Here is a 17,495-nt window from a genome sequence, read left to right as displayed (position 1 = left end):
AAGAGATGCAGCGCTTTGCTTGCTTGCGAGGCAGCAGACACAGCATTTTGTTTGCATGAGTGGCAGCGAAGAGGTGCAGCGGCTTGCTTGTTTGCGAGGCAGCAAAGAGACGCAGCAGTTGGTTCGTTTCCCAGGCGGCGAACACACACAGCGACTAGTTAGCTTGCGAGTCAGCGAAAATACAGAGCGGTTCGTTACTTTCCGAAGCGGCAAAGAGACGCAGCGGTCTGCTTGTCTGTGAGACAGTGAACAGAGTGCTTCTTAATTCTCGAGGCAGCGAAGAGGCGCAGCRGTCAGATCGGTTTCGAGGCAGCGAACAGACGCAGCACTCACTTTGTTTGCAATGCARTGAAGAGACGCAGCGGTCTGCTTGTCTGCGAGACAGTGAACAGAGTGGTTCTTTAGTTCTCGAGGCAGCGAAGAGAAGCAGCGCTCAGATAGGTGTCGAGGCAGCAAAGAGACTCAGCGCTTTGCTTGTTTGCCATTCAGCGCCCTGGTACCGCGGTTTCCTTGTTAGCGAGGCAGCGAAGAGACACAGCGGCTAGGTCGCTTCTGAAGTGGCGAAGACACACAGCAAGTAGTTAGTTTGCGAGGTGGCGAAGAGACGCAGCAGTTGGTTCGTTTCCCAGGCGGCGAACACACTCAGCGACTAGTTAGCTTGCGAGTCAGCGAAAATACAGAGCGGTTCGTTACTTTCCGAAGCGACGAAGAGACGCAGCGGTCTGCTTTTCTGCGAGACAGTGAACAGAGTGGATCTGTAGAACTCGAGGCACTGAAGAGAGGCAGCGGTCAGATAGGTGTCAAGGCAGTGAAGAGATGCAGCCGTTAGTTAGTTCTCGAGGCAGTGAAGAGAGGCAGCGGTCAGATAGGTGTCGAGGCAGTGAACAGACACAGCGCTCACTTTGGTTGCAAAGCAGTGAAGAGACACAGCGGTCTGCTTGTCTGCGAGACAGTGAACAGAGTGATTCTTCAGTTGTCGAGGCAGCGAAGAGACGCAGCGGTCTGCTTGTTTGCCAGGCAGCAAAGAGACGAGGCGGTTTGCTTGTTCGCGAGGCAGTGAACCGATTAGGCAGTCTTCTTTTTTGTGAGACAGTGACCATCCACAGTGGTCACTTGTCGCGGTCCGCGGGAGTGACGGGAATGAATCATACGCATTCACAGAATGCAGGTTCAATTCCATCTTTATTCAGCAATTTGCCCATTTTATAAGTACAAGTATTCGGCGCTCTGGCCCTTGATTTGTGGTTCATACAGATTATGTCACAGGTAGCCAATCATTGCACCGATCACGCACGCAGCGGTCATGCCTTGTACCTTGCTGCTTGTTTAGCAAAGCTGTCTAGCCCTTAACCTTGGTTCCCACTGGCTTCTGCTAGYTTATCTGTACTTTCTCAGGATGTATCATTCCCAGCTGCACCAGTGTCCTTGGTAAAACTACTTCAAAGCACGTAGCAGTGGCTATAGCCTGAGGCCTAAGGCTTCAGCAAATTTAGCTRCTMATGCTAAGCAAGTTGTGCTAAGCAATTAATCCTAAACAGTGTTAGTTCCATGCTCTATATCTCATATAGATTATTGTTCTGAAACACCGCAAGGGCCCCAACACTTACCAGGTTGGCCAACCTGTTGGCAAAGACCCACGTGCCCCGCCTCGTGAGGTGGATCCCATCTCTCGCCATCAGTTGTCGATCTTCAAACAGGGTCCCATGGTCGTAGAAACCAAAACCCTGTTGCCAGCACCAGTGGCGCAGCCAGTCATTAACTTGGAAAGTCCGTCTCCTCCTCCTCTCATCCATCCCCCTCACTGGCAGGATTGAGGAGAAGATGACCTGGGCTCCCAGGCCCTTGACCACCATCTCCAGAGCTCTGAAATCCTGCTTGATGGTCTCCAGTTTGCCCTTGGTGTCATTAGCACCCACAAGGAAAGATTTCAGACTTACAGGAAGGTATTCTCAACCCATTTGTAATTCTCTGAATTTTTGAAATGGCTTGGAAATTACAAGCAAGTCTGGAGGACATGATCTGGTGAGGAGTAGAAAGGGCTGATGGTATATGATGAATCAAATTTAACCTATACTAGCATATCATACAGCTTCATAGTTTACCACTTAGTTATTATTGTCACAGTAAGGTCTTGAACTAAAAAAACACCACCTCCCCCCAAAATAGAGTTGAAATTAAATTGTGCTAAGACTTTTATTACTGTTCTCTTCTTTTCACTATCTAAAGTTTTTAACTTCCTGGACGGTTTTTTGGTTTGTAAAATCATGACGCGCTAGCTCTTCACAAAGTCACAAATGAGGAAAGTAATTTCAACTTTTTTGAAAAAAAAAAAAAGAAGAAAGGGAGAAACCCTTCCTTTTTCCATTCATCACTGCTTAAGCTTTTTGGAGGACTGGTTTGTACTGGAAAGTGTTGGAGCAGAACTTCCCCCACCTCTTTTGGTATCCTAAGAAGAGATGGGTGGCTGCCTGCAGTTGAGGGAGCAACTCCACCTGGCTTAGGCCTCACTCTTTTTCCTTACCTTACAATTTACAATATTCTTCTTGACATGGAGGTGATGGAGGGTCCCTTTCCATCACTTTTCTTGACTCCAGAGCACTGAAGTGATATGCTAGGGATAAGAAGTCCAGCTTTGGGTCTCTTCTCAAAATGGTATGAAAATGGAGGCTGGAAGCTGTGGAAAACAAATGAAAATGCTAAATGTCAGTCTTTGCCTTACATCACTTCCTAGACTTTTATGAAACTGTCCAAATATTCAGAAACAAAATCTGATCGTTTTGAGTAGTTCTATTCTTCCTTGTCCTGCATCTTCATTCTAAAGAAACTTCCACTTTATAGTCCTATCTGCATCCCCCAGTAGATGAATATAATCACGGTATCTGTCCTCTGAGCAACAGCTGGGGAGGTCAGGATGTTCATACATCTGTGCTAATATCACACTCCAACCAGGCCAGCTTAGATTTGGAGGACAGTTTCATGTCAGTGATCATGAAAGCTTTTAAAAGGTTAGGATAATAATTGCTAAATTGTGCTACTGGTTCTTCCAGTTCTAGGCTACCTGTGAGTCTCTGAACTAAACATTTGTTCCCACTTCTCTGGAGACTTAGAGCTTTCTTAATATTGTCTTGAAGAAATTCATTTGCAAAGCCAAAATCATCTGTATAGCCTTTTCTGAATCACAAATAGTTAAACGCACAAGTCTTTCTCTCCTCTAAGTTGAAAAGAATGTTTTCTGTTTTTTCATTCTGTATTCTGAATCCCTCTATGTTGCCTAATAGTTGTCTTCGGCCCTGCCAGTCAGCATTAGAAATACATCTGCAGAGACGACAGGAGGAACAGAAAACTAGCAAATATTGCCAGTGATTTGGATTCTTTATATCACTAATGCACATTGATATGAGCATTCATACTTTTCCCTCAAGCTTAACTTTTTTTTTTTTTTTTAACAACACAAACCTTTCCTGCAATTGGGATATTTTCAGAAAATGTGTAATTTAGTTATTTGTCCGTGTATGTTTTGATCCAAGACATCTAATTGTGTAAGGTTTTGGAGTTTTATTTACTAGAAATAACTCATAAAATGCTGTTACTGAATGCTTCTTAAGTATTCTTTAAGTATTACTTTTTAGACCAAATATTAGCAAGTGCTTTTAATTCATTTTCTAATAACTATAGTCAAAAAAACAAATATATATAGAATATTTAAGCATGACTAGCACTAGTTCAATTAAAGATTTTTAAGAACCATTTAAATATTTTAGCCTTTGATATTTATGGATGCTTTATTTACCTTTCCAAAGCATTTTAACACTATCAAACAAAACCTCTTTTTTATATAGCAGAACTGTCAAGTGTATACAACATTTACCTCAGGTACGTGGGACCCAAATTTCCATCACACACCTGTATCACTATAATAGGTGGACATCTGAGAATATGTAAAACATTTATACCCTCTGAAGTCAGCAGCAGAGCAGCACTTTTGTTTTCATAGTTTAGGAACTGCGACATAGAAAGGCTAAGGTTCAGAGCATCCGCTTAATTGCTCACCTTTCCTCCTTGAAGATCGAGTGTCTCTTTACCATCACAGAGGAAGTTTGTGCAAGGACAAGAGCAAAAGCCTCTCAAGTACAAGACTTGTCACTGAGCCATCCTTCCTTCCATCTGAAGAGGTATTGGAAACAAGTTTGTTGCAATTAGTCTGTATAATCTTCTCATACAGACTCTATACTCCTATACTTTTTTTCTTCTAGCAGTTTCATTACATAGGCAAAGCACAGAAGAAGGGAAAAAAATATATGGTGCAAGGACAGCGCTAATTCTGAACTGACAGTAAAAATGTATGCCTCGATATACTGAACTGGGCATGAATGGCAGGACTGCGGGTGCAGGGTGCCCCGTGTAGGCAGAAGCCACGAGCTGCCCTGGGCTGATCACAGCCGGTTCCAGCCGGCTCCAGCCAGTTGGGAAACAGCAGGTGCACCAGAGCTGCAGCCAATCAGAGGCTCGCAGTGAGATGTGGGGAAGGGCAGGCGGGAGCCACTGTGGGGTGGAGAGGAGATGTGTGTGAGGACGTGCAGGAGGAAAGACCTGAGGAGATACCAAAAGGAGACGTAGGAGGTACACCCATGAAGGGACTACAGCCTGTGGGGGGGACCCACACCAGAAAAATGCATGGGGGGCAGGAGGCAGCAAAGAAGAACTGTTGTGTGCTGACCCCAGTCTCCGGCGCCTAAACTCACTGAAGGGAGTGCAACCCACGGCGAAATCAAGGGAAGTGGAGACTAGGAAGGGAGGAGGACACAAGCTGAGCCTGGGAAAGGGAAGAGGAAAAGTGTTTCTTTCAGAGCTTGTTTGTCGTCTTTGTTTCTCAATACCTGAATCAGTAATTAAAAGTTTGGTAATTGGCAATAAATTAAATGAAATTCCCCAAGTCAGGACTGTTCTGCCTGCAACATACATGAAAAATACCTTCCCACTTTGAACTTCTTTTTTTGCCTAGGGGCATTCTTCTTAAAGTCTTATTCAAGCAAGTGAGATCAATATCTGATACTTCACCTTTATTAAACACTTCTGTTCCCAGTTTAAAGGTTATAAAAAGCCCTAAGGGGAAAAAAAAATATCTAGTCGGAAAGCTGGTAAACATTAGGTCACAGGGACGTGGTGGTAGCTTATACCTTTCCACTGCAAGATTTAACGGTACTCACAGTAAATGCTGAAGAACTCATATCCTTAACAATTCAAATGCATTAGATAGTCTAAACCTAAGGATTAAGAAATAAAGTTCAAAATCAGTTACTAGAGAAAAATTTTACTTTTGGCATCAAGATACCTGCTGTATACACACACACACACACACACACATATAAGCATTTTAATTATGACCAGATTTCAAATGGGCTGTGTATGCTGGAATGCCAAATATACATCTCAGGATGGTAAATGGTTCTTTCCATACATGTAAAGTCAAAGCAAAAGAAAAACTGGATTTTAAGTATTTGCATGTGTAAATATTTACATCAATGTTTCAGAAATCCCATTTCCACTTTGATTGTGATGACCTTGACTTGAAAAAAAACTTTCTCTCTTTCTGGCATGTGTGTGATACACTTGACTTCTACTGCAATAAATTAAACAATGTCATGAACTTCTCATTCTTAATGCTGGATAGCAGTGTTATCCCATGAGCAAATAAAGACAGATCTACTTTGTTCAGTCCTGGTAAGGAAAAACGGGTCCTTCTTGTTTAACTGCTGATTAATAGATAACTCCCCTATCAAATGCAATTGTCAGAGATTCATATCTCCTTGTCTCTGATGCCAGGCATATCCATATTTGCTCTCCTCCTAACAGATATGAGTTGGTACGCTGTATTGATGTGACTACATAATCTGAACATTACACTCCGAGGTTCTGATCAAAAGCCCTTCCAAACCAGAGGTTCTTCAGTTTATCACTCAATTAAAGTAGATATAAAAGCACACAACTCTCCTTCTTATTCCTGTTCTTAAAATCTTTTGCCTAAAATTATATATGTATAAAAAATAATTTTCCATGTATAAAATGGGCACACAGGACTCCATTAAAAGAATCCTGAATTTGACATTCATGTAAATCCATGTGACCACCTAGCACATATGGAAATGCTCTGTTTTGTTAGAAATTCATACAACTTGTGCACCCTCTTTTCCTTTCTATCGTCAATGGAAGAAAGGAAGCAAGGTTTTTTTCGGATAAAATGCAACTTTAGCATCTGAGTAATAATCAAATCTAATACTGTCATTAGCATGAGATGTGGTTTCTTGTATCTCAGCTTCCTCCTCTGTTAAGATACATGTTCCGAGGCTACACTGTTGGAAGGAATGATGGGCACATAAAGTATTTGAAGATGTCGTTGGATTTGTAATGGGGAATGATTTCAAATACTTTGAGATTTAATGTCACTGACTACTATCACAAGTAATTCACATTTTCCATAACACATATGATGTTGTACTTCTCAGACAAATGAACAACCATATGAGTACAGATTCTCTATTCAAGTATTAGCTCTTCTGAACATTCCCATAAATGAAATGGAATGTCCGTTCCCTTCTGAGCATGATAAAACTATGCCACCTCAAACTGTTTCTTTCCAGTGTCCTTTAAAAAAGTTACCTATATGCATCCATTCATCACAGATTCTTCCAAAGGAAAAAGTTAGTGAACTTTCCATTTTGTAAAATCAGAAACTTTCTTTATTATCCTGCAGGGTGATCACTCTACTTTTTTTCCTTTCTTTTTTTCCCCTTTCTTTTTTTTTTTATTCTACCAGATTTAAAAAAGCACTTCCATAGTTTAGAAATGTTTTATCTACATCAGCTGCAGTTGAAGGAACAATAGCTTCAAAGCTGTAACTTCTCACAGACCTATCCAAATAAGGTTGTACCAGTGGCCCTCCATAGGTAGTAAAACTTGCAAAACTATTCCTTTTCCTAGTATGTAAAGAAGCAAAAAATAAAAAAAAGGTTCTATACCAGAAGAATATGTATTGAAACAACTCATCTGAGCAATGCTTGAACTCAGAGTAAGAAAGTAATGTAATAATGCATGATCTTGTATAAACTTAAATCTTTACAAACTTATATGTATGGTTCCTCCTTCCTGAAGTCCTTTTAGGCATCTTTCTCATGCCTCTCTACCAGCATAACACCTGGGGGGTGAATCTCTTAGGTTTCATATTGTATTGAGATCCATTAATACAGAAAGTTTATATCATTTGGTATTCACCATGTGATTGCCTTTATAAACCAAGAATGGACCGCAAAGCATGCAAGCCTCATCTTCCATACCTCATCACTGCTACTAAAATACCTACATCTTGCTGAGAAGCCAATGTCCAAGGACTTGCTAGACTGTGACCAAAAAACTTCATGCCTAAGTCCCACATTATGCACATTTTTCAATTATGGAGCTAGAAAGATAAAAGATTTAATACCTTTCCATATTTTTTTTAACTGCAAGAGTATGAATAGGACAATTAATTGCTACACTTGGCATTAAAAGAAATAATCATTTGAGCCTTCTCTTTAAGGCATTGTGATAATTTCATTCTGCAAAGCAAAGAAATTATTGAAATAAACATTGTTCCCTTCATTCTCCCCTCTCCCATGGATCCTGCAGGCTGCCTGCATCCTCACACTTTCATCCCCAAATTCTTGCCAGCCACCTGCATTTTCTTGTCAGTGAAATTTCTTTATATATTACTGCTTTTATTTTATGTAGTCACATTAACATCTGCTTGTGGGTATGCAAACTCAACCTCGCGTCATTATCCTCTCTTTATCAAAGACCTTTATTGTTTTTATTTTTTTTCTCCCTTTAGGACTCTTAAGGAAAAATTGAAAACAAGGCAAACTGTCTTTATCCTACCCATTCTGGACCATCATCTTGATATCCTTGTCCTTTCTACCATTACTGCTCTTATTGATGTTGTGTTTTCTGTGGGTAGCTAGAAGAGAGACTTCTTTTTCTCAGAACTTTTGTATTTTAGTCACAAGTTTTACTGATTATCTTAGATGAATAGAAAAGCAAAAGTGTCTGTAACTAGCTTTTCCTAGAAAAGAAACACAAAAATCTCTTTCATTGTAATTTTTCCCTTTCCAAATGTGGAACTTTGATGAACTGCCTTTTGCATCCATGTCTTGCCTTCCTCAAATAGACTTTCTCCTCTGAGCTTCTCTAACTTTCCATTCCTGCTGCAGGACAGTTATCTTAAATCAGCCAGCTCAGCAAACTCCCTTCAGGGGTTTGTTCAGTAAGCCAGAACTCTTTATAAATGGACTGACGTTTCTAATTTAAAAGCACAATGTGAATGCAAAATACAATGGGTATGCAAAATACTTTTTATTATTTTTCTATAAAAAGCAATTTGCATTCTATAGCTAACACTTTTACATGTCAGTTACTAATGTTACTGGCCTGAAAATGCCAGAGTTGACAGTGTGCTGACTGAACTGTCAAAACAAAGACTGTATTACAAAGCCTCCAGTATCAGTTTGCAGTGCCCATCCTGACCATGAGCTAGAATTCAGTCCTTAGAACATGACTTACGTATTCCAGCCATGTTTGCAGAGTTAGTGGCAATGAGTCCTCTCCAGGTTGCTAGGAATCACTGAAATGGACATCATGCTTTACCCAAACTTTGCTTTTTCCATAATTTAGCATGGCTTTATATATTGCTTTGATAAGTAAACATAACACTACTATCTAATGGCAGTCTGCAGCTTCAGCATCCCAAAGGCATGGATCGCTGTTAAATTTTCCCGTCTTTGGAATTTAACTCTCATACCTTGCTGCTATCTATGTCCCTTTTCTGGTTTGTTGCAAAGAAGACTTTTTATTAGGTAACATCTTCACTGACTTTTCTTCCACTGCAGTGTGAATCAATCCCTTTTCATCTGCTTCTTTTTTCTTCCTCAGAAATGTGGTTATGTGACATTAAGTGGGGCAAAGCTAGCATGGAGCAGTTTAATTTGGGACAAGATTGAGATGAGCACAGCTGGGTATAAAGAAAAGTTAAGTTCTTATGTATGCATTAGATGATAGTAAAGTTCTGTAAGAGCACTAATGAACATTGTGTTAAGGAAGGATATTGTTGTTACACATTCAACTTGTTGAAATGCATAAAATGCACCATTTGAGAAGTGTTTTTATTTAATTTTACTCAGGAGACATATTCTTTTCCTGGTCAGCTTATTTTCATTACCACAGTATGTTTCATCTTATTTTTGTGTGGTCTATAATCGCTTTCTCCTTTTGTTTCCTTCATTAACCTTATGGTTTGAATGTCTTTACCAATGTCACCCTTCCCCCATATAGCATTTAGCCCTTTTACTGAAACTTCAAACAAGGTGTAAAATAAAAGGGCTTTAATCCTGTCCTAAAGAATTTCCCCAGAGCAAGTGGAGCATTGGCTTTAGCAGTTCTGAGCGGCAGAGAAAGACACAGGCTATTGTCAATTAGAACCTGATCTGATTTATGCTGGGGTCATACCAGCTACCGTAATAGCTCATATTTGAAGAGAGGCAAAGTCAGAACACAGCTATTCTTACCCTTTTCTTCCTCATCCTGGAAATACAGCATAATATGAAGCCAGCAACCAATTCATACAGTTTTTTTCAGAAACATCTGTCTTACTAGGAATTGGCTGGAGATCAAACAAGTGTTTTATGTGCAACCACAGAGTTCCAAAAATAAAACAGAGACAAATTAAATCCTTTTTAAACAAACTTTATATAAAACCAACAATATTAAAAAAGCTAAAAATAAAGTGTTATATGAGAAAATTTGATTTATAGAGAGTTTTTTTAGGTTGCTGCAAATTAARTGGAAAATGTGCAACAGTTATACAAATCAACGGCAGATTCAGTCCTGACATGATTCTAAAAAATGCCTGCCAATTTATTCTTCAGTTCATACATTGTTGTTCAGTTTTTATACATATTGTTCTTCCGGTAAGCATGGGTTCTTCGCAGTATGTATAGCATGTAAATCATGCAGAACAGAGATACGTTGCTTCGCAGAATTCCCCAAGAATGTTGTGTCACTTGCTTTGCCTAGAACAGAATGTTGTTTGTATGCATGTACTGGCACGTGTTTTTATTTGCTCTGTTGGTGGACTCAAGGTCAGGATTCAAAATTGCCTTAACATAGGCACCTGTTGCTTTTTGAGAAGCCGTAAGAGATCCAAGACATCTGCATGGAAGTGGATGATATGTCAGAGGCCTTGTGAGAGACCCACACCCTTTTGGAGCAGTGCTGAAGCTAGGCGCACTTGAAATGGCAAAAGAGCCCTGTATTTGGGCAGCTGAATCCTATCTTAAGGATACAAGCTTTGGGAAGTTGATAATCATGCATGAAAAAATTATGGGCAATTATATATTTATACTTGCCTGTGCAGTTTCTCTTACTGACATATTAAATGCAAACCTCTGATTGTTCTTAGGGTTATTATCACAACTAGAGGCATGTTTTTGATGTGTTTGTCTCTGGGTTTCTGCTTTTCAACCAGGCAACCTGTAAAATTTTATGCTATGATTTGAATTGCCTTTTCATTTTCATTTTTCTTTTTCTTTTCTTTTCTTTTCTTTTTTTTTTTTGCCAACATTTGCTAGAGTGTAGCCAAGGGCTCTGACAAATGAGTTCTGCTGACACTTGATAGGGTGGTTTAAGCAGCTCATAGCTCAGCTGCTCCCCTTTGCTAGAGGTCTTATTTTCTCATAGYGGAGTTGGCAGAAGCAAACACGTGTCTGCATCTCAGTTGCTGTGCTTCCTGCTCCAGCTGATTACAAGCTATGACTGAAGATAGTTTTGTGTTTATACATTGGACTATAACGGTAATGACTGAGGTGTAGGCACACATTCACTCTTGTCAGCCCTGCTAAAACTGCTGCCCAGGGAAAAGGCAGGTGTCTGTGGTGTGATAAAGTTTTAAGTTGCACTTACGTGCGCTGTAAGTTACACTACTGTTTGCTTCAATGTGCCTGGGTCAAGGCCTGAAAAAGAGGTTTATAACATTAAAAAATATTTTTATCCTACCTGCTAAACCCATTTCCTGCATGGGCTCTCCTCTCTCTCATCATCTAGAAAGAGAAAAAAAAAATTACTTGGAAGGGATTTGGGGTTTTTTTGTGTGTTTGGTTTTTCCTTTTCACTCATCCACAGGGGTCTAGTGTGGCTTTTGAGCTAGGAAGACATGGATGTTCATATACACATTAACTTACCATTCTTGTTTTCCCTCCTAGTAGGTAGTTAGAGCTTCCTAATATCTGAAGTATTTGGAGTCACAACAATCTGTGAGGTGGTGGGCTGGTGTTAGCCATATTTTGCTGAAAGGATACCTTCATTAGGCTTCCAAGTGCATACCCAGATCACCAACTAAGTGGCTTTGTTTTTAAAAATGCAGAACATAATACACTCTCTGCTGCCTTTATTAGAAGCTGTGGATGATCAAAATCCTTGAATGTGTAGCTACTCATTTGTTGACAAAATATAATTTTTATAGATTTAAGTACTTACACATCTTGATACATTTTAGCAAGCAGCCCTGCTTTTCCCTGCAGCACCTGGGTCTGAACTTGCAACTCTGAATCAAAGTCCATGGCTCTTTAACTATTCATTTTGTCTCATTTCTGTCACTGACACATTTATCATTTAGCAGGTACTTTGGGTTGTCTCAGGAATGGTGACATTGTAGATTTTTTTCCTAGTGATTTATATGCCATTTAAATCATTCTTTGGAATGAAATAAACAGTAAGAATATTAAAATAATCAGATTTTCAGAGGAAAGCTCAACTTTCGATCTTTCCAGTCTTAGCTTTCTCAATTTTTGCTTTCATTTTTTGTATGGAACATAGTTTATAGGTCTTTCTTTTAAATTAAAATGGGAGGAAAAAAAAAAAAAAAGACAGGCTGCAATCAAGTGCTTGCTGTCCAAGTGAATTCACAAAGAGTTAACAGGTTCATACTCCTAGATCTGCTTTGATATACATCTGATTAGTACATTGCCTTTTTGCCCTCAGATTCTGCGTTTAAAAATATGTAAGTTCAGTTAGACCTAAATAGCATATAATTGTAGGAAATAAGAATAATGATTGTACAGCTGTGGGCTGATATGAGCACTAACTTTTATTTAAAAACAAGGCTGCACTGACAATATAAGGAATGACTATGGACTAGCAGTAAGAATCTGAGAGGCTATGCTCTGTGACTAGCACTAAAATAGTAATAACTGTTTTGTTTTTCCACCTCATTTGTTGGCTTTCTTTTCACACAGTCGTTTTTTCCAGGTCAAAATATTATGTAAGTAAGTGTGTCCTCAGTGTGTAGAGTTCCAGAACAGCTCTAGCACTGTGTAATTTGAAGCCTTGTGAAGGAAATCAGCCATTTCTCTCCATAGGAATACCAACCCAGTTCCTTATCCTCAATCTCAAGATTACAGGCTATGCAGCTTTTACTTTTTTCTCCTCTGTTTCACAGATGCACATTGTGGTAGCAACCTTTGCAGTTAGTGATACATGGTGGCACACAAACCAAACTAAAACCCATCCGCAGATCTTCCCTTTACTAAATTCAGGAAAAGGCACATTGACTGTAATTATAGTTAACAATGGATAAACCATGATAACATTTGTAAGAACTTTGGGAAAATCATAAAATTCATTTTCAGGAATCTAAGACTCTAACACCTTGTAGGTCACAAAGTTGCAGATAAAGTAGTTGTGGTATTGCCTGTGAAAACTACACCTACATTTCCAAGCCTGCACAAGCAGATATCATTTTCCAGTGCCCTCATTTCAGAGTTTCTGGGCTTCCAGAAGCCCATCCAAGGTCTACAGCCTACCTCCTCAAGCTCCTTCTCTTTCATTCACCAGCAAGTAAGAAAACAAAACAAAACAAAGCTCTCAATTCTCTTCAAAGTCTCCGATTTGCTTCCAATTTTGATGTTTAAAAATTCGTTGCTGTGGATCTCACAACAAGAATATAGCTTCTCACAACAAGAATATAGCTCTTATTGTCTTTGTAGAAGTCTAAAGGAAGGAAAAGATAAGCCATGGAGTAGAAATTAAGGTAACTTATTTGTGATAACAGATTTGCAGTCATTACAAAGCAGCAGTCTTTGTAATTGAAGAACTGACAACCTTTTTATGCTTTTTGACTACTGAGTTTTCTTCTAACATCTTTAGCCTGGGTTAATAAATATTTGGATAGCCATGTTTCCCAACAGTTAAAAAAAAGTACTTTTTAAGTTAGTAATACCTATTTCAGCAGAGTAAAGATTTTTTTTTTTTTGTCAGGAATTATAGGGCCCATGTGAAAAATATAAGCTTCTTAGTAAGGGTATGTGAAGCTAATCACAAACAATTGAAATATTACAGCAAAGTAAATCACCAATTATCCATATGACTTAATCCACCTTCTTTTACACTTGCATTTGCATTTGTAATGGACTAAAATCACATGCACAGATCACTAGCGTGGCCCAGCTGAGTGGTAATTCATGAAGCTGCAGCGACTTAATTGTTCCAATAAGCTGATCATACTCTAATAAATGGAATTTTGAACAACCTCCCTTTCCCCACTTCTGAAGTATTGAGTGATCAGAGAAGCAAAATCACAGCCTACAGACAGATACGTTTCTTTCCCTGATCTTTTCAAATTACACCAATGCCCGCTTATTTTCAAGATAAAGCTGAATTTCCTCTCTTTACAATTAGTTGTACAAATACAGATCTAAGAGCTGATGTTTACACACTAGTTGAAGATGCTGGTCTAAAGATTCATTTTGACTCATGTATAAGTAGAGCATAATTTACCTTTACTGATATTTACATTTCATCACCTGCTTGTCATGTTATTTCTCAGATCTGCAGGTCATGTCTTACTGTAGTTGAGGCCTTGTCTACATGTAGAAATAGTGCCTGCTTAAGTGAGGTCAGTTTTGGACCAATATAGTTAAATCCATACAGTTATTTATAGGTGGACAATCCCTTCAGCCTTATGGCCTTGATTTTTTATTGTCTTGTGTGGTTGGTTTTCATCAACTCAGTAATATCTTGTACGTTCTTTGTTCAGGCTTTGTGTCAGTCTAAATGCTACACAACATACAGTGCAAAAATAACTGAATCATCAGTTCTTTGACAGCTATCCCCTGGATCACTGAATTGTAGTGGTTTCAGATGATGCTGTCCCCAGTTTCTCATTCCACCTTCTCCAGAAGTTCCTACACTCAGTGGAGTTGCTAGAACAGGAGGCGTATTTATGATCTGGCAGGCAACAGTTCAGCATGCTACACCACAGTTAGAGTGGGGATTTGCAATAAGATTCTGACTATGCAACTGAGCCCTGGATACCTATCCCCTAAACAATAACCAATCTGCAAGACAGTAATTTTCGTTAGAAGGATGGCACGCACCCTTGGAATCATTAGTGTCTTAAACCACTTAGTCAGCTTCCTTTACTAGATAAACACCCTTCAGGGCTCTTTTAAGCCAACAGTATGATTGGAGGACCTGAATTATTATTTATCAATATTTAGGACTGGCAATTATATATCTTTGGTTCCTAATTAGTGGCAGGTCCCTAACAATTACATGACAGAATACTTACAAAAATACTCAAGTGTGACATTAACTATGAACAGTGCAAACAAATGTGGAAAGACATGTTTGCATGAATGTGGTAAAAATAGTGAAAGTAAAAGTCGTTAACTAGAAAAATTTCAGTTGGGGAAAACCTGTTTGCTAGCTCCTTGGGTGTAGCTGAATATATACTCCTTAAGAGCACATTGCACAGCTCATCTATTTTGTGAGTTTTTTTGCCATAGATCATGGAATAGAGTAAAAGGGAAGGAGTAATGAGAGGAAGAATTTTCTATTTAGCCCATGTGTTTTTAGAGGCATTTCTCATTTCCGAACAGTTAACAATGTATTCAGTATCTTCAGTGCGCTGTGAATGAAAGCAACAGGGTAGTTTACAGGAGGATTATATCAGTGTAGACCAAAAGTAGAATGTGTTGTTCATCCAAGGAAAATCTATGGTTAAATTAGTAAGAGAGGTAATTCCATATTCAAAAAGGAATAGTGTAACCAGACAGACTATTAATTCCGTTGTGGGCTTTAAACACACGCCTGAAGATGAGGTGAGTATTCAGTAAAAACAAATGTATAGTCTATAGTTTCAGCCTGTTCAAGATGCTGAATTCTGAATGCTTACTAGACAAGCAAGGACATGCCAGAAAAGACATCTATACGCAAAATTCAAATCCATCTCATTGAAATACATTACATTTTAAGTAGACTTCATTCTTAATTTGAACACAGACAGTAAATTCCACTAGTCAGTTCTTTGACTGATTTTCAGATATTTTCATACTCAAATTTTAAGAACATGAAAACACTGAGAATGGTATTTTTTGACATTTTTTAGACTTAGAATCCCGTACTGACTATAGTTTGGAAACTGTTTCTTTCTTATCAGTCTGGGAAAGACAACATGGTTGCAATCATGTGTTGTTGATTTGCAGCTCACTAAGAGGTTTGAATTGTTGGATTGAAAGTCTGTTGCGTACCACAGTAGGAAGCTAACCTGTAAAGCATTATAGCATTATTGATACTGTTTTGGTGCCTGAAAGCCATATTGATGAACCGGGATCCCATTATACAAAGGCCTGCACAGAGGCAGTACAAAAGTCTTCTGTCCCAGAGTGTTTGTAGTCTAATTGTGTAAGAGTTAAGTGGATGTGGAGAGGTGAGTAACAGTATCAAGTGTTAGGAAGCTGCTCTGTGCACAGGATACAGAATTGGGCTCTTCTAGTATTAGCACTGGGAGCATTGGTACAGATGCTGAGCTGTCAGCAGGCAGACTTGCTAGTGTGGACTTCTTGTGGTTTTACTACTTTCCATTTGTTGACTAGCAGTTGTAAAAATACACATAAGTTCTTAATTTTTTTAGTTATTAAAAAAAAGCACAATTCTTGATAAATTCATCCTTTTCTGTATCATGTAAAAAATTCATTTGCTAGGTGCATTTGGGTAAGGTGGTTAATTGCAATATAGGTCCATAAATGGATTGGGTTTGGAAGAATCCAAGTTAACTACTATGTGTCTTTCCTATGTTATCTTGAAGCCTTTGTCAGAATAAAGCAGCATGTTCTGACTTGGTCATTTCCACTTCCATTTTGAATATGAGTTAACTCCAAATACCATGCGTTGAAATGAGCTCTGATACTATTAGGAATGAGCTTGCCTCATTCTAAATGGTTCTCTGGTGCTAATATGAATGTGTGCATCATTCTAAAGCATCCGTGGAACAGCATTTAAGAATAAAATTCCCAGTCCCTCAATGCAGCTGGGCAATTCTGCTGGCTCACGTGGAGCTGAAGGTGCTCCTAACGAACTCTGTCCCTTTTGAGATATTCAGTTAAGCTACACAGAATTGAATGATTTAACTTTCATAACAGTTTTCTTCACAAAAATTTGCCAGGGTTGACATGAAATATAGCTTCAAACAGAAGCTTATACAATTGACAGGGAGATAAAAGATAAGGGGAAACTGGTGGTTTTCTTCCCTCCATGACTGTATGGTTAGAACATAAATACTCAAGTTCTTTATGCAAAGTATAATGGTTTTATCAAGAGAGAATGACAGCAGGAACTTCTCTTCACTAAGTGAAGTGGTTTAGAGTAGAGGAGAGATCTGAATACAGATCTCAGATCCCAATCTAATGACTTTCCCAACAGGTCCTGAACTCCTGCAGGGGGAATGGTTCTGAACTCCAGCCTTAATTCCTTTTAAGTTTCCCTTTACCATAATGGAAATTTTTGCAATACTTTTGTTAAAAATATACAAAATAGAATGAAAAGATCATGCTCAATCAGTATTTGGAGAAACACTAATCAGTTCACTTCAGAAGAAACCTCAAAATGTTCCTTTTGCATAAGGCAAAATGATTTGCTCCCTCTCTCCATTAAAATATCTTTTAAAAGTCCATTACAAGCACAACCTACCCACCTTTACTTTACAGCACTCCAGGATTGCGTCTGCCCTCAGAAGCGGTCTATAAAGTCCTGGTTTCACAGAAGTCAATGGAAATATTCCCACTGATTTTAACTGAAGCTAAAATATTGCCTATAAGCTAGGATATAGATGGGCCTTTTCATGACTAATGTGCAATCAGGATCTTAGAAATCTTTTTAGTTTTCATTTTTTAAGTATACCTGTGAAATCTGCAATGTAGAAGATGTTTTGCTTAACTGAAGCAATGGGGCTTGGGTATTCTTTCAGATCATGCTTTTGAAGTATTGTAATAGAAAAATAGCAGTAAATAAGGTATATCTTACCAGGCAATATGATCAGGGGCTGGTTTTGTCTTTTTTATGTTTAATTTGAAAATGCTTTCTAAATGGATAACACTACATTTCTGTAATGAAAATAAATGAGATAATCCTTTTTT

General features: G+C 38.8%; 1 protein-coding gene across 1 annotated transcript in view; it reads left to right on the top strand.

Annotated features, from left to right (window-relative positions):
- Nucleotides 1-816: 816 nt before the first annotated feature.
- The window catches only part of LOC112961561 (semaphorin-5A-like), a 57,458-nt gene continuing 40,779 nt past the window's right edge, over nt 817-17,495 (top strand). The window contains exon 1 of the mRNA XM_026056884.1: nt 817-1,056. Within this exon, the coding sequence (XP_025912669.1) occupies nt 817-1,056 (240 nt within the window). The remainder of the gene's footprint in view (nt 1,057-17,495) is intronic.

Source organism: Apteryx rowi, unplaced genomic scaffold, assembly GCF_003343035.1.
Source record: "Apteryx rowi isolate R43461 unplaced genomic scaffold, aptRow1 scaffold_1335, whole genome shotgun sequence".
In the NCBI taxonomy this organism is placed as follows: domain Eukaryota; kingdom Metazoa; phylum Chordata; class Aves; order Apterygiformes; family Apterygidae; genus Apteryx; species Apteryx rowi.
This window is presented reverse-complemented; position numbering and strand designations above follow the sequence as displayed.